General features: G+C 50.5%; 1 protein-coding gene across 3 annotated transcripts in view; it reads right to left on the reverse strand.

Moving 5' to 3' along the window:
- Nucleotides 1-20,607, reverse strand: part of RFTN2 (raftlin family member 2) — a 41,364-nt gene that overhangs the window by 13,776 nt on the left and 6,981 nt on the right. For all 3 annotated transcript variants that reach the window (XM_081095415.1, XM_081095414.1, XM_081095416.1), the window contains exons 2-7: nucleotides 18,302-18,485; nucleotides 16,510-16,624; nucleotides 11,536-11,809; nucleotides 8,334-8,537; nucleotides 2,275-2,396; nucleotides 544-647 (exon numbers count right to left, since the gene is read on the reverse strand). In XM_081095415.1, coding sequence (XP_080951541.1) covers nucleotides 544-647; nucleotides 2,275-2,396; nucleotides 8,334-8,537; nucleotides 11,536-11,809; nucleotides 16,510-16,624; nucleotides 18,302-18,485 — 1,003 coding nt within the window. The remainder of the gene's footprint in view (nucleotides 1-543; nucleotides 648-2,274; nucleotides 2,397-8,333; nucleotides 8,538-11,535; nucleotides 11,810-16,509; nucleotides 16,625-18,301; nucleotides 18,486-20,607) is intronic.

Below are 20,607 nucleotides of genomic sequence, written 5' to 3' on the forward strand. Positions count from 1 at the left end.
GGAAAACTATCCCATTGCACTGCGGGATGAATGGAGGCAGAAACACCTCCTCCTCCATGCTGGCCTCCAGGGTTCTGCAGTCCTAGCCCCAGCTGTGTGCTGGGTGAGGGCAGCTTTGCACGGGCAGAGCAGAAAGGCAGGACCAGGGGCCCTACAGCGTGGGCTGTGCTTCTCCGTCTGCAGATTTATGTCGACTCTGTTCACTCTGGGGAAGAACCAACCAGCACCCTGAGCGGGAAAAGGGAGTGCGGCCTTCCAAGGGGTGCCAAGGCCGTGCGGGGCTGGGAGGCAGGCTCCGGTCCCTGCCCTGGCCGCCCTGGCGAGCCGGCCTGAACTCGTGTGCCCTCGGGAGGAGGCAGAGCCGCTGGTACACACCCGACACCGGGGGATTAGATCTGCTCCTCTCCAAGGCCCGTGAAATGAGACGAGAAGTTCAGGGAATGCTTTCTGGAGGCATTGCATAGGGATTTCTCAAACGGAGTTAGCGGACACAGAACTCTGATTTAGAATGAGGAGAGAGAGTGCGAGGAGACGGGGCGTTACCTGTCATGTCTCAGGACAGGTGTCGGCAGCACACTGGTCAGGAGCCACCCGAACTCCGCCAGCGTGTGCAGCAGGGGCGCGTAGTCCGTCTTGATCTCGCAGCCCTGCGTGACAACAAGAGCTCAGGTCCACGGCTGGCCCCCTGAGAGATTCGGTCAAGGGCGTGGGCGTTCTGATGGGTGTTCCCCCTCCGGCAAGTTCACTTTCGCTGGTGCCGGCTTCCCGGCCTTATGCTCTGCTTCCTGCTGCCTCGAACCCTGGCCCAGTGGAGACACTGGCGCGGGGGTGGAGGGGCGTCAGGGCCTCTGGCTGCTCCCTAGAATTTGGGCTTTCCTGGGTCCCATTCCCTGGGCCTGGCCTGGCCTCCAACACTAATGGGGGTGGGGAGTGGGAACCTGCGTTTTAAATGAGCTCCCAGGTGAGCTGGATCCTGGTAATCTGCAGACCTCACGTGCGTCTGGGGCCCGGACTGAGGACCGGAGCGGAGAGTGTGGCCCGGAGTGAACGGTGAGAGGGGCTTGCCATGGGTTTTGATGGATTTTGAGCTTAACGCTGGAATGGATTTTTATGCGGCGCTTTACCTCTTCCCCCCAGTCCTGTCCCCTCCTCTCACTGGGGTTCTGGCTTCCTGGCAACATGGGCTACGTCTCCGCCCTTGGTGAGGCCAGGGAGGCAAACGCGTCCACAAAAGAGCCTGCCAGCCAGGGCCTAGGCCAGTGGTCGGCAAACCCGTTAGTCAACACAGCCAAATATCAACAGGACGACGATTGAAATTTCTTTTGAGAGCCAAATTTTTTAAACTTAAACTATATAGGTAGGTACATTGTTATTAACTTAATGAGGGTGCTCCTAAGGCTTAGGAAGAGCCACACTCAAGGGGCCAAAGAGCCGCATGTGGCTCGCGAGCGGCAGTTTGCCGACCAGGGGCCTAGGGCTGCGGGCCCACACGATGTGCCTGAATTCGGCCTGTCCCCCTCGGGTGGGCGGCCTGTCCCCCTCAAGTGGCCTGTCCCCCTCGGGTGGGCGGGCTGTGAATCCAGGGCACACGGCAGCCAGGCCTCCCTGGTTAGGAGGCAGCACGTGGAGGTTTGGCTGCTGGGAGAGAACACCTTTCGTTCGGATGCCTTTGACTTTGAAAGGTCACAGGTCAGAAACCAGGTCCTTTGGTTGCTGGAGACAAACGCCAGCTACCCTCGGAATTTGTTCACGTTCACCCAGGTGCCGGGCGTTGCATGGAGAGGCTCGGGCCAGGGGACTCTGGGCTCGAGGGCCGGTCTTGGGGAATTCGCTGCCATTCATGCACAGGTCATTGCGTTGCTGTCTTATCACAAGTTGGGGGTCACAGGCACTGCTCCCCGAGCGGAGAGAGGTTTGAGGTTTGCTCCTGCGTCTGAAGGCTGCTCAGAAGGCGGGAGGGGCTCACTGTGCGAGGCGCTGAAGGCCGTTAACATCATATAAAACGAGCCCGGCCGGCGTGGCTCCGTGGTAGAGCGTTGACCTATGAGCCAGGAGGTCACAGTTCGATTCCCAGTCAGGGCACATGCCCCGGCTGTGGGCTCGATCCCCAGTGTGGGGCGTGCAGGAGGCAGCTGATCGATGCTTCTCTCTCATCGATGTTTCTAACTCTCTATCTCTCTCCCTTCCTCTCTGTAAAAAATCAATAAAATATTTAAAAAGTATATAAAACTAAATATGAAAGTAAAGCCGAATTGTCAGCCAACGGCAGCTTACCTCAATAACAGTCCATTGCTCCACCACGATGGCATCATTTCCTGTTCGGCTGGACCCTGGCACCCCGGAGCCTTCCTCTTCGTAGATGAAGAACCCGTCCAGCGCTTTAGGCACGTGGTCCCCTGCGAGGAAGAGGATACAGCTGAGAAGAGTTGCAAATACGAAGTGTTTCTTAAGAGCGTCCCCGTCCTTAAATAACCCTCGTAGGAAGCAGAAAGGCAAGCAGGTCCCTTTGTAAACATTTGTTGTGGCTCCATCAGCAACACCCTCCTCCTCTCTGAAGGTTACATTTTTGTTGTCAAAGTCAAGACCAGGGGTCCTCAAACTTTTTAAACAGGGGGCCAGTTCACTGTCCCTCAGACTGTTGGGAGGGCCAGACTATAGTTTAAAAGAAAACTATGAACAAATTCCTATGCACACTGCACATATCTTATTTTGAAGTAAAAAAAGCAAAACGGGAACAAATACAATATTTGTATTTGCATGGGGCCCGCGGGCCGTAGTTTGAGGACCCCTGGTTCAAGACAGTTTTATGCGTCAGCCCGTTAAAATCAAACTGTGAACATGAAAACGATGATAACCAAAACAAGATAAAGTAATATCCTACTACACGGAGAGGCCAGCCGATTTCCTAAGCCCAAGGAGCACCCGGAAAAAATCTGCACCTCGAATCGTGGTTTCTGGCCTGTAGGTTGTCTGCATGTTAGTTCTACTCCTGAGAGAAACGACATCAGCACCATTAACCCTTGACATGTACAGGTGGGACAGTAACACGAATGTGAGGCAAGATGACGTCAGAAATGCAAACATGGAACAATGCTTTACTTCAGTGACGCTTGAAAAAAAATGAACGGTGACAGGAAGGTCCTAAACAGAAGTCATTGTCGAAAGGACGCCTGCTGGGCAGGAAGTTTCCAGGGAGACCTTTTCTTGAACGGCTGACAATGACCATCTGGCCAAAGCTAAACTGATTTTATGGATGTTCTTTTGTCTCCAATTTTGCAATCGCAGGCATTTTCCCACGGTCACATGTGGGTTGAACAATGTGGTTTTCATGTGGCGCAGGGTCACCTCCACGCTGGCCTGGCTGACAGTTGTCCGAGTAACAAAGGCCACCGAAGCTTTCAGTGCTCTGCTAAACTTAAATACAAACGAGGCAAGAATGCTTTCCGTGTGATTTGTAGTTTTAGTTTTTATGAACAGGCTTCTCCACCGTAAGAGGAAATCATGGTGCCGTCATTTGCACATCGCTGACAGTGAAGACAGACCGCCATGAAGAACTTACGCTGTTCCGAGTGGCGTCCAGGAAAGTTTAACTCGTTGGAAAAGGTTTTCTAAGGACAGCAGATGCCCTATTTCCTTTTAAATGTACCTGACCTTTGTCACACCAAAGGGACCAGAAGAATCAAGTCTCTTTCTTTTTTTAAATATATTTTTATTGATTTCAGAGAGGAAGGGAGGAAAGAGAGATAGAAGCATTAATGATGAGAGAGAATCATTGATCGGCTGCCTCCTGCATGCCCCCTACTGGGGAGCCCACAACCCAGGCATGTGCCCTTGACTGGAATAGAACCCGGGACCCTTTAGTCCTCAGGCCAACCCTCTATCCACTTAGCCAAAGCTAAGTCTCTTTCTGATTGTAAGTTCAGGGCATCACTAACCACCATAAAGAATGGCTATGTCCTAAGTCCTTTAGTTAGGACGGGGGCATGCATTTTAAGAATAATGATATGCTTCGATAACACTGTCGTTATTTACGATCTGCGTCCTCGGGGATGCTGTGGCGTGAGAACCACGGGTTTTGTGGCTCTGCCTGTTTTCTTGTTCCTGGTACCAGGGTTCCCCGTACTTGTACGTTTCTTTTAGTTTGAGAGAGAGAGCGGGGCCCAGGTGCGCCCAGACCCGGGGCGCTGCCTGCTGCCGAGCAGCTGTCTCCGCTTGGGCCGTGTGCCCGGCAGTATTACCATCTTCTCCGTGTGCCTGACATGAAAAGGCACCAAGCCCTGACCCGCCGCTTCTCAAAAAACCCTTTCAGAAGCCAGTGCCACCCGTAGCAACGGAACGTACACTGTGTGGATGAAGGGTGGGCTCCAGGCGCAGTCCGAAGTGGATGCAAACCTGGCGTCCTTTCCCGCATGTCCCTATGGTGTAAGGAAACAGGGCCCCCTCGGCCCCCCTGAGGTGAGGACACACGGGAGGAGGTTCACCTGTGAACTCTGAACCCCCTGGCACAGGCCACACCCCGGGGCCCCGGGCCCTGGACGAAGAAGCACACGCTTCAAGGGTCCCAGGGAAGAGGGTACGCGTCGGGACAGGATCGGACACATTCAGTTCAGCTACAGGTCGATGCCACGTCTAGCGGGACGGGAACACTCCACGGCCGTCTTTCGGTGCACGCGTCACTGTGGGCCTTAAGCTGAGGGCGGTGGGCCCAGGGCAGGGGCGGTGGCGGGCAAGCCCATGGGGACTGTGTCTCCTTCGGGAGCCCTGTCTCCAGAAGGAATGCCAGCCTGTCTCTGCCCTCACCCCACCGCCCCGCCCTGCCTGCTCCCGCCCACCCCCTCTGTGACCCACTTCGCAGGATGAGCCAGAGCGGTTCTTCCAGAAACGCACCTCAGGCCAGACTCCTCCTTTCCATGTTCAATGGATGACTTGGAATAAAAGTCCTGGCCGATGGCAAATGCCTAAGAGCACCCACTCCACGCTGGTACCCCCGTCTAGCTGTGTGAGGGGCACACGCAGAGCTCTGTGCCTCAGTTTCCCCATCTGTAAGCGGGGAGCAAGCAGACCTTGCTCATAGCGCTGCTGTGGGAGTGACCTGAGTTAGTGATTGGGAACTGCTGAGAGCAGTGCGGGCACGCAGGAGGCACGCAGGAGGCACACAGTAGGCACACAGGAGGCACGCAGTAGGTACGCAGGAGGCACACAGGAGGCACACAGGAGGCACGCAGGAGGCACACAGGAGGCACAAAGGAGGCACACAGGAGGCACGCAGTAGGTACGCAGGAGGCACACAGGAGGCACACAGGAGGCACACAGGAGGCACAAAGGAGGCACACAGGAGGCACACAGGAGGCACAAAGGAGGCACACAGGAGGCACGCAGTAGGTACGCACGCGTAGACTCTGCGAGGAGGGGCTGTGCTCACCTCTCCCACGCCGTGTGCGCCATTCTCCCCAGCGACAGGCCTCCCCAGCTCCTCTCTCCCGCCCTGGAGCTCGCTCCCTGCCAGCCTTCCGTCTAGTGGGCGGTTACAGACTCCTGACACCTCCACGTGGCAGAGCTGCCGTCTCACCCCATGGCGCTGCCCGCAAGCCTCTGCTTCGGAGGACCAAGCGCCTGTGTCTGTTGGCCCAGTGGGTGGCGCTCCTGGGTCCATCTGGGGGTGTTACCCACCGGTGTGTCCCCCCAGAGTGTGCAGGGGCCCAGCCGAGGACGCTGGCGGAGACGGCAGCGCTGGGCCTGGGTGCAGGGCCGGGCAGTGGGAACCCTCGGCCGCAGGGATGGCAAGAGGCCCCCATGCACCTCCGGGAGGGGGCGGGGGGGGTGGCTTTCCCGAGAGGAGGCGTGGAGGTTGGGGAGGGCTGGGGACATGCACCTCCGGAGGGGGTGGGAGGGGGGGCTTTCCTGAGAGGAGGCGTGGAGGTTGGGGAGGGCCCGGGAGAGGCCTGGCACACCCCGCCAGCCTCCCACCGCCCGCCCGCGGGGGTCCTTGTGAAGTTCCTGGTCCCTCTCTGACTGGAGGAAGGGGTTCATGAAACGCCAGCTGTTGGGGGGCATTTCCATTCCTGAGCCGTGTCTGCTTTGCATCTCGTTCCTGTGGTGGGCTGACTCCTGACGGTATCTTGGAAGAGGGTGGAAGCGGACGAAGGAAAGGTGCCCTGTCCCGGGGCTCCCCTGTCGCCCCAACAAAGCCACCAGCCCAGCCCTGCTCCCTCCTGCCCTGCTGCTCAGAGCCACACAGGCCCTGGTCCTTGGTCACCACCCCCTGCAGCTCCCGGCTGCTCCCAGCAAGTCAGGGTGATGCACCCAGGGGCTGCGGGGGTGGGGGTGGGGTGGAAAATGTCCTCCCACCCCCAGCCCCAGGATCTCTAAATAGCCTGGGAGCTCTAAGAACAAAAGCCCCCCCTCCCCCCAGCCTCTCACTGGCAACTGCTGTGGCTAATTTTATCTTCATGGGCAAGTGCCTGAAAGAGACGTGAAAGGAGTCTTTTTTGTTTTTCCTGCAGCAGTTAGTCACAACCCCAAATTTGAAATGGCTCCAACTGAGACTCTTTGGAGGGAAAGAGAAGGAAAGTGAAGGGGAGAGGGAGGGGGGAGGCGGAGGGAGGGAGAGGGGGTGAGGGGGTGAGGGGGTAGAGAAATATGAAGCATGACCGACCCCCAAGTAGGAGACCCGCGCTCAGAGCACTGTGACTGCACAGGACCAGCGTCGGGAAAGAAACTCAGCCTCAGACCGTGGCCACCCAGGGCGCGCGGGCGCTGGGGGGTCCCTGTGCACAGGCTGTAGCTTATGGAATTCTCACAACGATCAAGCGGCAGTATTTTTTAAGTTTTCATTAGTTGATTTAAGTACAGTTGGCATACAGTCTCATACGGGTTATGTTAGTTTCAGGTATGCAATACAGCGATTGCACATGTTTATGTCCTACAGTGTGATCACCCCCAATCCTAGTGACCATCTGACCCCGCGCAAACTCATCACAGTGCTATTTCCCCTTCACTTCCCCCTCCGCCTCCCTTCTGGTAGCCTTCCCTTCCGTCTCTGTTTCTGTGGGTTAAAGTAAGACAGTTTTTATCCCCCTTCGAAGAAACGGGGCTCAACTACCTTCTTCAGATCCCACAGCTAATCAGGAGAGGAGATCGGATTTAACCTGGCCTGTCTGATCGTAAGGCCCATGCTCTTCCCCTTGGACCAACTCGGAAGAAGTTTCCAAGAACCAAAAAATCTTCCTTGAGCAGCTGCTCTGCCCAGCGCTCTGCAGGCAGCCGCACTTCTGGGGCTGCCGTGGGCTCGGGCCTGAATCCTGGTTTCTGGTTAGAAGGGTCCCCTGGAACATGTGACTCTCGATAATTCAAAATATTCATCCAAAGTCTTCAGTTGTATCAGTGAAGTTATCACTGCACCGATTTAATGATAATAAGGTATACTGAGATCTCATCTTATTTACTTCTTCATTCTTTTCTCTAACCTCATTGAGTTAGGGTCCCCAGTTATTCTGTTTTTCATTTAAAAAAAATGTTTTTATTGATTTTAGAGAGAGAGGAAGGAAGAGGAAGAGAGAGAAACATGGATGAGAGAGAAACATCAACATTGATTGGCTGCCTCCTGCACACCTCCCTGCTGGGGATCGAGTCCACTACCCGGGCATGTGCCCTGACCGGAATCGAACTGTGACCTCCTCCTGGAGCTAGGTCGACACTCAACCACTGAGCCACATGGGCCGGCCCTCTTCTGGTTTTCATGGCCTCCATCCTTCCATGTTTCCAGCTTCCTTAATGTCTATTTTTCTTTTAGCGCTAATCTCTTTCTAAAAACACTTTCCCTAGAAAATCATTTTTCGAGTTTTGTTTGTTTCTTTGTTGTTTTTGTGATGTAGATGGATGACTACAGATTCCTTTGTAACTAAAAGAGGAAGGCTAGAGACAGATGAACGATGGGGGAAGGCAGACAGGAACATCAGATCAATATCATTTTCTGAAGCAAAAGTTATTTTTCAGGACAAAGTAGAGAAAGAATCCGGTAGGTAGTGCCCACATTGGGATAGTGTCCTCCGTTTGGATAGTAACTCTCAAATGCCGTCATCAGCCCCCGGTGGGGTTGCTGGAGGTCTGTCTAGTCCTGACAGTGACAACCCAACAGCAAACATCACGTTAACGTCTCCCACCGGGATGGTGAAGCTTTCACATTAAAGCGACAGAGTCGTGCAAGGACTGGAATCTATTTCCTCAGGAATAACATCTGTCCTTTTAGCCACAGATCTTGAGAGGCAAACACATTTCCACCCACTCCAACATAAGGTCAGTTTTTAAAGACATTATCACAACTGGAAACTTACCTCTAGGGGTTTCCCAGCACACAAAAGAGTCAATTAAAGACAAGCCTTGCTTATAGTAGAAAGTCGTTAACTCCAGCCAATCAGCATCAAGTGTGCTAATGACGGGTCCTTTCCTCGTGACTTTCATGGACAGGACGCCCTCCTGGTAGGTCCAGCTGGTGGACTCATCATCAAACACGTTGAAGACTATATACAACTTGTTATCTGAGGACAGGCATTCAGAAAGAAAGAGGGAAGAGCTATAATTTCACTGAAAAGATTCTTAAAATATTTTTTATTAATCACGAGCTATTTCAAGCACATAACAAGCACCCTATATAATAAAAGGCTAATATGCAAATAGACCGAATGTCAGAACGACTGGTCGCCATGACGTGCACTGACCACCAGGGGGCAGACGCTCAACGCAGGAGCTGCCCCCTGGTGGTCAGTGCGCTCCCACAGGGGGAGCGCCACTCAGCCAGAAGCCAGGCTCACGGCTGGCGCATGCCGTGGTGGTGGCGGGACCCTTTCCCGCCTTCAAGGCAGGTGGACATCCCCTGAGGGCTCCTGGACTGCGAGAGGGCACAGGCTGGGACCCTTTCCCGCCTTCAAGGCAGGTGGACATCCCCTGAGGGCTCCTGGACTGCGAGAGGGCACAGGCCGGGACCCTTTCCTGCCTTCAAGGCAGGTGGACATCCCCTGAGGGCTCCTGGACTGCGAGAGGGCACAGGCCAGGCTGAGGGACCCCTCCCAGTGCATGAAATTTCATGCACCGGGCCTCTAGTAGAGAATAAAAAATTATCTACCACTCAACTTTATCGAATCTTAACATTGTGCTGTATTTGCTTCAGACTTTTTTTAAGGGGTTGAGAGACGGATATAGTTGAGGCTCACTATGTAATCTTCTCTTATCCCATGCTCCAGAAATAGCTACTATAATGAACTTGGTGTTTACCACTCTCATGCAAGCTTTTATTCTTTCACTATAGATTTATATGCCCACAGATGATATACAATGTTTTACAGTTAAAAAACTTCTAAAAAATGGCATCATGCTATACATGCCAATCTTTAAATTGATTTTCTTGTTCAATATTACGCTTCTGCAGTATGGTTAACACTTAACAGATCTTAGTCATTTCGCTCACACAGTATTCCAGTCTACTGTTCTCTATTGGTGGACACAGACACTGCTTCCAAATTTTGTTACAATTATTACTCATGTCTCCTTGGACACGTGTGGGAGCCACCCTAGAACCCGTACTCAGACATGGAATTGCTGGGTCGTGTCTTAGCCTTTACTGTGAGTTGGCAAATTCTTCCTTTGGGCAGCCGACGGCCCCACACCCGTGACTGTGTTAGAAAGTCTACCACCGCGTGCGGTACAGACACCAGGACTTGGGTGTGTGTGTTGTGTGCGTTTTTCTGGGTTGAGTCTCATGAATTTCATCCGGTTCTCTAAGAGGTCTTTTGTAGGTACCTGCTTCCCCTGCTGCAGAAAGTTATTAGGAACGGTATGACTTAAAAACAAGCCGTTTAGAAGGTGGAATCTAAAGGTGGACTGGACACACATTAAGTAGGTAGCCTCCTGGTTTAGAACTTAAAGACCTGGACACAGACACCTAACCAAGGGGAGGCTGGGCACCAGCAGCTGAAGGGCAGCAGTGGGTGGACGTGAGCAGCGCCCTGACCACAGCCCCACCGCTCGCTCCCTCTTCCACTCCCGAGTGTTTCATGCGGCAGGAAGCCGGCGTGGTGGTGAGCTGGGGACCGGTGGAAAGGGCAGGTGGTGGTGGGGGATGGGTGAGAGGGGGAGTGGGAAATGCTCCCGGTTTTGTAAAGGAGATGGCGCTGACCGGGGTCCAATGGGTGTTTGTCAGGTACGGGATTTCAGCACATCTCAGACACCGCTCAGGACGCCCTGTCACACTGTGAGCAGCTGCAGCACCAACACTGATGACAGGGTCATGTCCCAGCGGCTAACCTGGTGCGGGGTTTACACAGCCAGGCCCTGGGCTCGGCACTTGGCAGACTTCCCTTCCTTCCTTCTCACAACCCCGTCCCATGAGGAGGGCAGTCCTGTTCTCATCCCAGAAGTTAAGCATATCCCTAACCCTAAGGTCTTACACAGTCTTTGATTTTTTTAAATAGTGCTTTTTTTTTTTGTTGTTAAATATTTTTCCATTGATTTTAGAGAGAGGGAAAGACAGAGAGAAAAACTGATGTGAGAGAAACATCGATTGGTTGCTTCCTGCACACACCATGACCAGGGCCCAGGCCGGGGAGGGGCTGCAACCAAGGTACGTGCCCTTGACCGGAATCAAACCTGGGACCCTTTGGTCTGCAGGCTGATGCCCTATCCACTGAGCCACACTGGCTAGGGCTCTAATCTGCTTTTTCAAACATGCCTGGGAAGGTGCCAGAAAACGTTGAACAGTCCAAAAACAGAGTCTCCGTTTCTCCAAAAGACTTGCCAGTTGGCTGAGAACAATAAAACGATGGTTTAAAGATATTTTAGGATGCGGGCACTATTGTTACAGGACTTGTTTCACCATGACGGGCCATTTTCATATTCTAAGTGATGATCAAAGAAAGGGATGAGCTTCAAGGGTGAACGCCATCCACACAATGGGAAAGGCGCCAACGAAAATCCTCACACGCTGCTGACAAGGAAACACGCAAGTCAGAGCAGCTTTCTTCAGAGAATCGCTCTCTCGACTCACAGGCATAGCCTGGCTTCCCAGGGAGCTGGTGAGGGCCTAAGAGGAAAGCAGTGTTCACACAGTGTCCTCACGTGGGCGGCACTGTCGGACCCGCCAGAGACGCTGTTTGGAAAACTGTCCTGCCTTACTTCTCACTGTAATAATGTTAAAGAATAAGACGAGTTTATATTCGTTTATGTCGTCCCCGTAACCTTTAGAAACTTACTTTGCCTAAAAAACTTACTCTGTTAGCCCTGGACAGCGTGGCTCAGTGGTTGGAGCACTGGCCCTCGCACTGCAGGGTTGTGGGTTCTATCTCTGGCCCTGGTTGGGGCCCATGCAAGAGGCAACCAATCGATGTGCCTCTCTCACATCAATGTTTCTCTCTCTCTCTCTAAAAAAAAAAAAAAATCAATGGGAAAAATATCCTTAGGTGAGAATTAACAACAAAAACCAACAACCTATTTTGCTAAGTTTAACCCAACAGATGTCCTGACTCTACTCCTCTGGTCTATTACCTTCTCCCCGTGTTGCCTCGGAGGACCTGGGGCTGCCGTGTGGCTCCCTTTGGCATGGCCCGCTCTCTGGGGGGAGCTCTCCCTCCGCCCCACTCTCCGGGGGCTGCCCGCCCAGGGGGCCTTCACCCCAGCCTCTCCCGTTGTCCTCGCAGGAGTGGCGCCCCGGCAAGGCGGGCTCTCCGGCTCCGTCCAGGTCGGTCCCGTTGCAGAACGGCGCAGAATGCTGGGCCAGGAGTCCCACAAACCTCCGTCCTCGCTTAGAAGCTTCATTGATCTGAGGTTTCAAAAGAGACGGTGGGACAACATAGGAGTTTCATGTCAACTGATTGCCAAGTAATCAATTTCCTGTAGGCTCATTAAGGAAATTAGCACAGGGAATGCATTTGCTGGTGACTAAAGACTTATTCACGAACAAACCAGCGACCTGTGATAGGGCGCTACTCCCGAGACAGCCACACTGTGAAGGTGACTTCTGCAGCCAGTTCAGGCAGCTAGGAAGGGTGCAGGCAGGAGCCCTGTTTTTCTTTAAAAGGTTACCTTTTGGGAAGGGCTAGTCATTCCATAGCATGATTTCTGCAGACCTGGTAACCATGGCCTCTCTAGTTGAGGCAAAATGAAAAACTATCCTGAGAAATCCTCAAAAATAACATTACCAAACACATCTTAATGAATACAGAAGACATTCATTAAAAAACAAAAAAATATACAGTTGTTCAAAAATAACATTTGACAACTCGTTGTTTGATGTGGGGAAGAAAAATGTTAACGGGCAGATTCTTGGCCACGTGTGTGATGCACAAACCCAGTTCGCACTGCCTGCCTGAGGCAGCTTTCTGACTGCGTGCACCTGGTGCCACTGCCGCCCGCCCGGGCCAAGGAACACGCTTAGATTGCTCTGTCAGGGCAAGAACGGGGCCAGAGCCCGTGGCATGACCTGTGACACATTCAGACACGAGTGGCCGTTTCAAAGCACTTCTCCTTCCTCTGCCTGCGCTTCATTTCTCTGTTCTGTTTATTTTTTTTAAATATATTTTATTGATTTTTTACAGAGAGGAAGGGAGAGGGATAGAGAGAAACATCAATCAGCTGCCTCCTGCACACCCCCTACTGGGGATGTGCCTGCAACCAAGGTACATGCCCTTGACCGGAATTGAACCCGGGATCCTTCAGTCCGCAGGCCGATGCTCTATCCACTGAGCAAACTGGTCAGGGCATTTCTCTGTTCCTTTTGTGCCCGTGTCTCTTCCCGGCCCCCAGGGTGTGACTGGCAATTATGTTGAGAGCAGGATGAGTCTTATTCATCTTTGTATTGTAATGTTTTGTACCTATAGGTGCCCTGTAAGTACTTGTTAAATAAGTTAAAGAAAGAGCAACCTCTTTTATGTGGTCACTGGTCTAAATATGTACATTACGGTTTTATTTTTTAAGTATATATTTATTGATTTCAGAGAGGAAGGGAGAGGGAGCGAGAGATAGAAACATCAATGATGAGAGAGAACCACTGATTGGCTGCCTCCTGCACGCCTCCTACTGAGGCTTGAGCCCACAACCCAGGCATGTGCCCTTGACTGGAATCCAACTGGAACCCTTCAGTCCGCAGGCCGACGCTCTGTCCACTGAGCCATACCAGCCAGGGCTACATGAAAGGTTTTAAACGTTACCTGGGAGAGGAAGGGTAAGTCATGATGGAGGTTGCAACTGTGGACATCTAGAGTCAGAAACGAAATGGCAGAGGGCAGTGTCCATTAGAGAGGGTGCCTAGCCCTGGCCGGTTTGGCTCAGTGGATGGAGCGTCGGCCTGCGGACTGAAGGGTCCCAGGTTCGATTCCGGTCAAGGGCATGTGCCTTGGTTGCGGGCACATCCCCAGTAGGGGGTGTGCAGGAGGCAGCTGATCGATGTTTCTCTCTCATCGATGTTTCTAGCTCTCTATCTCTCTCCCTTCCTCTCTGTAAAAAATCAATAAAATATATTTTGAAAAAATTAAAAAAGAGAGGGCGCCTGTCCTGTCGCTCCCGCTGACGGAGAAGACGGCGGAGCAGGACGTGTGGGTGTGCGAGCTGGACAAAGGACTCTGCGGACACAGTGCCATTGATTGACTCCTGTAAGTTAGCACTGACGCTGTGACTGCTCGAAGCCTGGCCATCATCACAAGCTGTGCTTCACACCAGGGCCCGGTGGGGGGGGGGGGCACCCTGCAGGGGGAAACGGTACAGTGACCGCCAGTGCCTTCTCGAGTCTTATACGTTGATTTGGGTGAAAAAGTGAAGAAACCTTTTCCTATTACTAGAAAGTTTCATCTGGAAAAGTCCGGTAACAGACTCTGTTAATTAGTATTTTCCATTTTTAAGTTGGAAGATGGATGTTTTCCAATGTTATTTTTATTTAAAAATCCTGGGGAAAAAACACTTGCGAACCTACTTTTAAAAACAGAGCAAACATTGCTATAATGTTAAAATGACTTAAGATCTAGCTGTTCAACCACCAACTCTTTATCCAAGGCGGCCGTTCCAAGCTGACGCCTGGCGTCCATCCACTGCTCCTGTGCGCACACGGGCGACGCTCCATGTCCCCTGCGCGTTTCCTGAAGCGGCTCTCTTTCTGAAATAACCGTTCCTCTAATTGCTGGAATAACAGTACTTTCCTGTTTAAGTGGGCCTGTAACTGTCTCCAGGAAGTCAGATGCAAAACAAGAGCTCTGACGGCGATCCATTAAGACTGAACTAGCCGTTATATTCTTGTTTTCAACAGAAATTTTCTGGAGTGGATTTATCCCCAGAAAAAAAAAAAAGTTCCCAGAATAGTAGTAGTAAACAGCATGTGTATGTCGTTTATAAAAGTCTAGTCTCCCAGCCTGTTCCTGAAAAGCCTTCTGAGTGCCGGTGACCTTCACAGAAGTGGGGACATCAGGGGCAGCTGTCCCTGGCTGTGCACAGGCCACAGCTGCTCGGACACAGCCACTCACAGCCTAGGCACAGGCACAGGAACAGTGAGCAAGTCCCACCCTTTCTTCCTGGAAAGGAAATGTCTTAGTTTTTTGGTTCTATTCATGTAAATAAAAGCTACAACCTTACAAGTATGCCAATGCAACACAAAAGAAAACTTCAGTGTAAAACCCCATCAGTTTAGAATACTTATAAGTGTAAGTTTTTTTCTTGATTTTAATCAACATGCATAGTGTTTACTTTTTAAGTTTCAATTAGGTTATACTGTATAGACTGCCGGTCAATATAGTTGCCACGCTCAGGAACCATAAATATTCTATGCAGTGGTCAGCAAACTGCGGCTCGGCAAACCAGGGCTCGCGAGCCACATGCGGCTCTTTGGCCCCTTGAGTGTGGCTCTTCCACAAAATACCGACTTCTGAGCATGGGCCACGAAGTTTCAATCGCACTGTACATGCGCGCCCGCATGTGGTATTTTGTGGAAGAGCCACACTCAAGGGGCCAAAGAGCCGCCATGTGGCTCGTGAGCCGCGGTTTGCTGACCATGGTTCTATTGTACTGATGGGCCCACTGCCTCCTCAGTTTGCCAATTATTGAGAATTTGGCCTCTTATTCGCTATTTGTTAAAATATTTTTGTATAGAAATGACTTTTCCCCTTCTCCATGAATCTCTTGGAATAGATTCCTACAGAGGAACTTATTGAGTCACCAAATAAAACAGGATTTATAATTTTTATTACCAAACTAATATTCAGGAACACTGTACTAAGTTATTACAATGCCAGTTGCAATATATGGATTTTTCTTAAAGCTCACCCAACACTGGATTTCACACTTTCAATGTAACTTCTCAGTGAATCCTGGTGTGGCGGTTGTTCTCAGCTTCTACATTTACACTAAAAATGATTGGTTAGGTTGAACTGTTGGCCAAATGCCTCTTTGGACTGTTTCCTTCTGTATCCACTGTTCATGGATTCTGTGTGTCCATTCAAGACTGGACTCCGCTTTAATGCATTTTATTCACTTCATGTAGATTCTGAAACCAGGTTCCCAGAGGACACCTGTTGCAGAGTTCATCTGGATTCTCTAAGCTTAGTTTTCCTAGTATTTGCTATATCTATATATGAAATTCAGAGTCCTCAATCTATACTAATAATAGCCTAGGTGGTCGTCACGTCCTCACGCATCATGCCCTAATGTTGTCACAAGATGGCCATGTGCACAGGGAGGCAGGGCCCAACAGAGGAGGCGGGTCGTGGCAGGGGAGGGCAGTTGGAGGCGATCAGGCCAGCAGGGGAGGGCAGTTGTGGGTGACCAGGCCGGCAGGTGAGCAGTTAGGCATCAATCAGGCCAGCAGGGGAGCCGTTAGAGGGTGATCAAGCTGGCAGGCAGAAGCGGTTAGGGGATAATCAGGCAGGCAGGCAGGCAGGCGAGTGGTTAGGAGCCAGCAGTCCTGGATTGTGGGAGGGATGTCCAACAGTGATCCCCCTTTGTGGGATCAGGCCTAAACCGGCAGTCGGACATCCCCCAAGGGGTCCCAGATTGGAGAGGGTGCAGGCTGGGCTGAGGGACACCCCCTGCCCCCGTGCACGAATTTCATGCACTGGGCCTCTAGTCTATTTATAATTGACTACATCTACTTTTTCATTTTCTTTCAGAATTTTTATACTTAAAAATGACCTCTTTATCTCATTGGAAACATGTGGCATGTGCTGCCTACAGAACAGCTACCCACGTTCCCCATGGCACTTGCTAAGTAATGTTGCTCCCCCTTTTATTTCCTCAGGTTTGTTATGAAACTTCTATGTGTATAAGTTTATTTCTGGCATTTCCATCTGTTTCATTGGCCTCCATGTCTGTTTTTATACATAAAAAAGTAAAATACGTTTCTTAACGCTGAACAATTTGGTATATGGTAGAGTAAGTCACCTATTATTTCTCTGTTCTTTTTCAAACAAGAAAGGAAATTGATGGAGAAGAAATACCAATGACGTCTCAATACCCCATGGAAAAAATGTATACATTTAGTACCTTTTCTATCAGTTCTTTTGCTACGTCATTTGCTTGCGTCTCATGCATTAGAGGACACTCCTCAATCACCAGCCGTGGGCGTCTCTGTCCGCTGGGTGCTGCTGAGAGCTTCGGGCTGCAACAGAGAATAGTTCAGGGTCAGAAGCCCGAAGCCGGTTGCTGAGTTTAAGCGGATTTGCTCACGTGAAAATGCATGAGCAACAAGGAAGGCCCAAGCAATCATTTCTTTGCTTTGTCATTTCAAGCCTCACGCTTGTCTTCTGGGGCAAAAATACCAGAAAAAGTCACTTTTATTCATTTAAATTTATTCATATATTAATTTCCAACTTAATATAGAAGAAAAGTTTCATGACTGTTGTTTTAACAAATGTTCTGAGAAGTGAGTTGGGATGACTAGCAGACCTCGCTATGGTACAAAAGCACAAGTGAAAATCTGATTCAAGTGCAGATCAATATTGACCCGTGTTTTTCCTTTTTCTTCTTCTCTGAGTTTTCCCCCTTATTTAGTCTTCGCCTTGTCAGGGCACCACTGAGTCTATTTTAAGCAATGCTAAACGAGAAAAATACTGTATACATGGTTAGTAAGGTTTGTAAGTAGGAAAGGTGCTCCCACTGTGTGGTAAGTGGCGTGTTTATTTGGGCATGCCCGACGAGGCTGCCGCCTGCGTGCACCCCCTCGGACACGGACCAGGGGACAGTGACTCAGTGAGGACAGTGTCCCTTAGACGCACACCTAGAACAGTTTTTAAATGTTTACTTTCTTCAGTTTTCCTGTTTTCCCTCTTTTCTTTTTATTTCATTTTTTCTTCTCTGCTTAGCCCTTTCATAGTTAAGGTGGTTGATTACTAGTCTATTCCTAGAAAGAGAAAACACAGGTTTTACCTCGGTCTTTGAGATGGTTTTGGTATACTTGAAGAGTGGTTTTAAAAAATGGAATGCTAATCAAAGAAAATGGGTCCGGTTATTTTCATCACTGGAAGGAACAACAGTCTTTGAAAACGTTCAAACTTACAAGCTAGTCTGGCAAAAAATGGTTGCAGTATTGTTTGGGAAAGTAACTATTTCAAAAAGTTTAAAAAATAAAATAAATGGCTTTTACCTATTTCTTTTTTTAAAAGCTGACAAGCCCAGCTGGTGTGGCTCAGTGGTTGAGTGTTAATCCATGAACCAGAATTCCTGGTCAGGGCACATGCCTGGGCCCTGGGCTTGGTCCCCAGTGTGGGGCGTGTAGGAGGCAGCTGATCAATGATTCTCTCTCATCGTTGATGTTCTTGCTCTCTCCCCCTCCCTTCCTCTCTGAAATCAACGTATATATCTTATCAGATATATATATAAGAGCTCTACCCACTTTGTAAGAACATGGTATGTAGGCCTTTGGGAAGTAACCATTTCAGAAGGGAGACGGTGTCTGTGCCCTGTAACAGAACAACGCAGGGCAGTTAAAAATGCTCAGAGAGAGTCCCTGGCCCAGCCCCGGAGGACTTGGAGCTGCGGCTACCCTGTCGGCTTCCACGTGCGTCTCCAGGCTGCTTCCCTTCCCTTTGGCACGGACTTCCTCACCTGGGGCCTGTTGGTCTGCAGGCTCTAGACTCAGTGAGGCCTCGTAAGGGAGGAAATGTAAGCTTCCTTCCCCAACCCGCGTTAACCACTGGGAAACATGCCTTAAACCCAAACCCCTACTGATCCTTCATTTCTATCACGTTGTTCGAACTTTCTGTTCTTTCAGCCAAAGAAAACTGCCCGTTAGCAGCTCCTCACTCAGTGGGACCGCCTCCTTGGGCAGCAGGCTCACCTTAACTTCAGGCGCCACAGCACCACCCGGTACAGGTGGCTGGCGGGCAGGGGCCTCCGCTGGCGCACAGGCTGAAGGACAGGGTGAACCGCCCCGACAACGTAGCCTTTGCGATAGTACTCGTCCACTTTTGTTACTATGTCTGGGATGGAGCTGATCTTGATGACTTCCGGGTTTGGTGACGCTGAAATAGCAAGTGCAAAGAGAAATTTGCACATCCATAAAATTGAATTATTTATTACTTCTATCTATGTGAGATAATACTAATGAGTAGGAAACCTATATTTTCCAAATTTATTTAAGAAAAAAGCAACAGTAACTTTATGAGCTGGTAGATATAGAATTATTACCAATATGTCTTTTTTGTTGTTGTTAATCCTCACCGGAGGATATTTTTTCCATTGATTTTTAGAGAGTGGAGGGGGAGAGAGAGAAACACCAACGTGAGAGAGACACCTTGATTGGTGGCCTCCCACGTGCACCCCAACCTGGGGGCCAGGGAAGGAGCCTGCAACCAAGGTACATGTCCTTGACTCGGAATCAAACCTGAGACCCTTCGGTCCAAAGGCTGATGCTCTAACCACCGGAGAAAATGGGTCGGGGCATCAGTATGTCTTCAAGTAAAAATATAACGCCTTAGCTTTTTTTTTTTTTCAATTAAGCAACTTTATTTCTTAGGATTTCATTTGACTATATTTCCATTCATAGATACCAAAGACACAGACACAAGAGAAACAGTGTTAAGTTGAAGAGCCAGCTGTCTTTATGATTCTGAACAAGATGAGATGCATAATTCTTAAGAATAAAATTCATACACACCTAAAATTCAGAATGGGAGAAATAGTATTTGTTAAGCAAGAATTGTCATTTCCAATTACACTTCTAAAGCACCGTGTTCGCTTTGTTTTTTAATCTTCACCCGAGGGTATGCTTTTATTGATTATACAGAGAGGAGAGGAGAGGGAGAGAGAGAGAGGGAAAGATCAGTTGCCTCCCATATGTGCCCTGACTGGGGAAGGAACCCAAAACCTAGGCATGTGCCCTGACCAGGAATCGAACCCGCAACCTTTCAGTGTATGACGCTCCAACCAACCGGGCCCCCTCACCAGGGTTAAACCACCGTGTTTTGTTTCTCTGGGAAACTAAAAATATGGTTTCTTAAGGCACTTATGTAAATGGTTGAGTAAAGGAACTGAAAAAGTAACGGAACCCAGAAGTTCCTTTTAAAAAGTAAGAATTCCAAATGCACAGGAAATTTACATGTAAAACTACATGCCCCTCAGGCCTCCCTCTGAGGCTGGGCAAGTCTGTCGGACCTACACGGCGGCACAGTCTGTGCAGCAGTTAGTCCGGGGGAAAGGGTGTGTTACTTGGGACAAGGTTCTTGTGTGCCAGCGGTCTTAATCTACAAAACAGCGCTCCGTAGCGACATTTCCCATTTCCTGGAGAACAATCAGGAACCAATACCTAGAAGTAGACCTGCAGTTTGAGTGCCTCTCGAGTAAGAAAACATCTGGAATTAACTCAGCGTGGTCGGTGGCGTCCAGCAGAAACCGCTGCGAATGGCCTGAGGACAGGGAGGAGGCTGAGGAGCGGACGAGGAGGAAGGCCGAGCGGACATCCCCTCCTCGCACATTAACATCCAGGCCCTGGGACAGAAGTGCACCCTCGGCCGGTGTTCGTGCCAACTTCTCACACGAGAGGACGGCTCTCAATAGAGCAGCCGTGTGAACCAGGATGGACCCATTTCCTCCAGTGCCCATCCTCGCTTGGATGGGAACGGATCTATTCAGAATCCGCTTCTTCCTCGCTGTGAATAGGAAGAAAGCCGCACGGCCCTGGACTCTGAAGCAACAGCTGGGCTTCATTGTGAAGTGACCCAGTTCTGCCTGCTGTGTGGCCGTCGCTCTGTGAGTCACTGGGTTTTACCATGTTCCAGTATTTTCATTCCCAACCCTGAGTTCCAAACAAAGGAACTGAAAAACCATGAAACAGAACAAACTGTTAAGACTAGGAAACAAACATTAACCCCAACGTCTCTTCAGAACTGTATACACAGTTTTAAAGCAAAGTTCAGGTTTTAGGGAGTCTCATGGCTCATTGTAGAAAGTGGAGTTGCGTTCGCAGGGCACGGAAGACTCCCCATCGTCTGGCCTCCGCCTGTGCTCAATATATTTTTATTGATTTCAGAGAGGAAGGGAGAGGGAGAGAGAGAGAAACATCAATGATGCGAGAGAATCATTGATGGGCTGCCTCCTGCACACCCCACACTGGGGATCGAGCCCACAACCCGGGCACCTGCCCCG

Source organism: Myotis nattereri, assembly GCF_964212035.1.
Source record: "Myotis nattereri genome assembly, chromosome: 7".
Taxonomy (NCBI): Eukaryota; Metazoa; Chordata; class Mammalia; order Chiroptera; family Vespertilionidae; genus Myotis; species Myotis nattereri.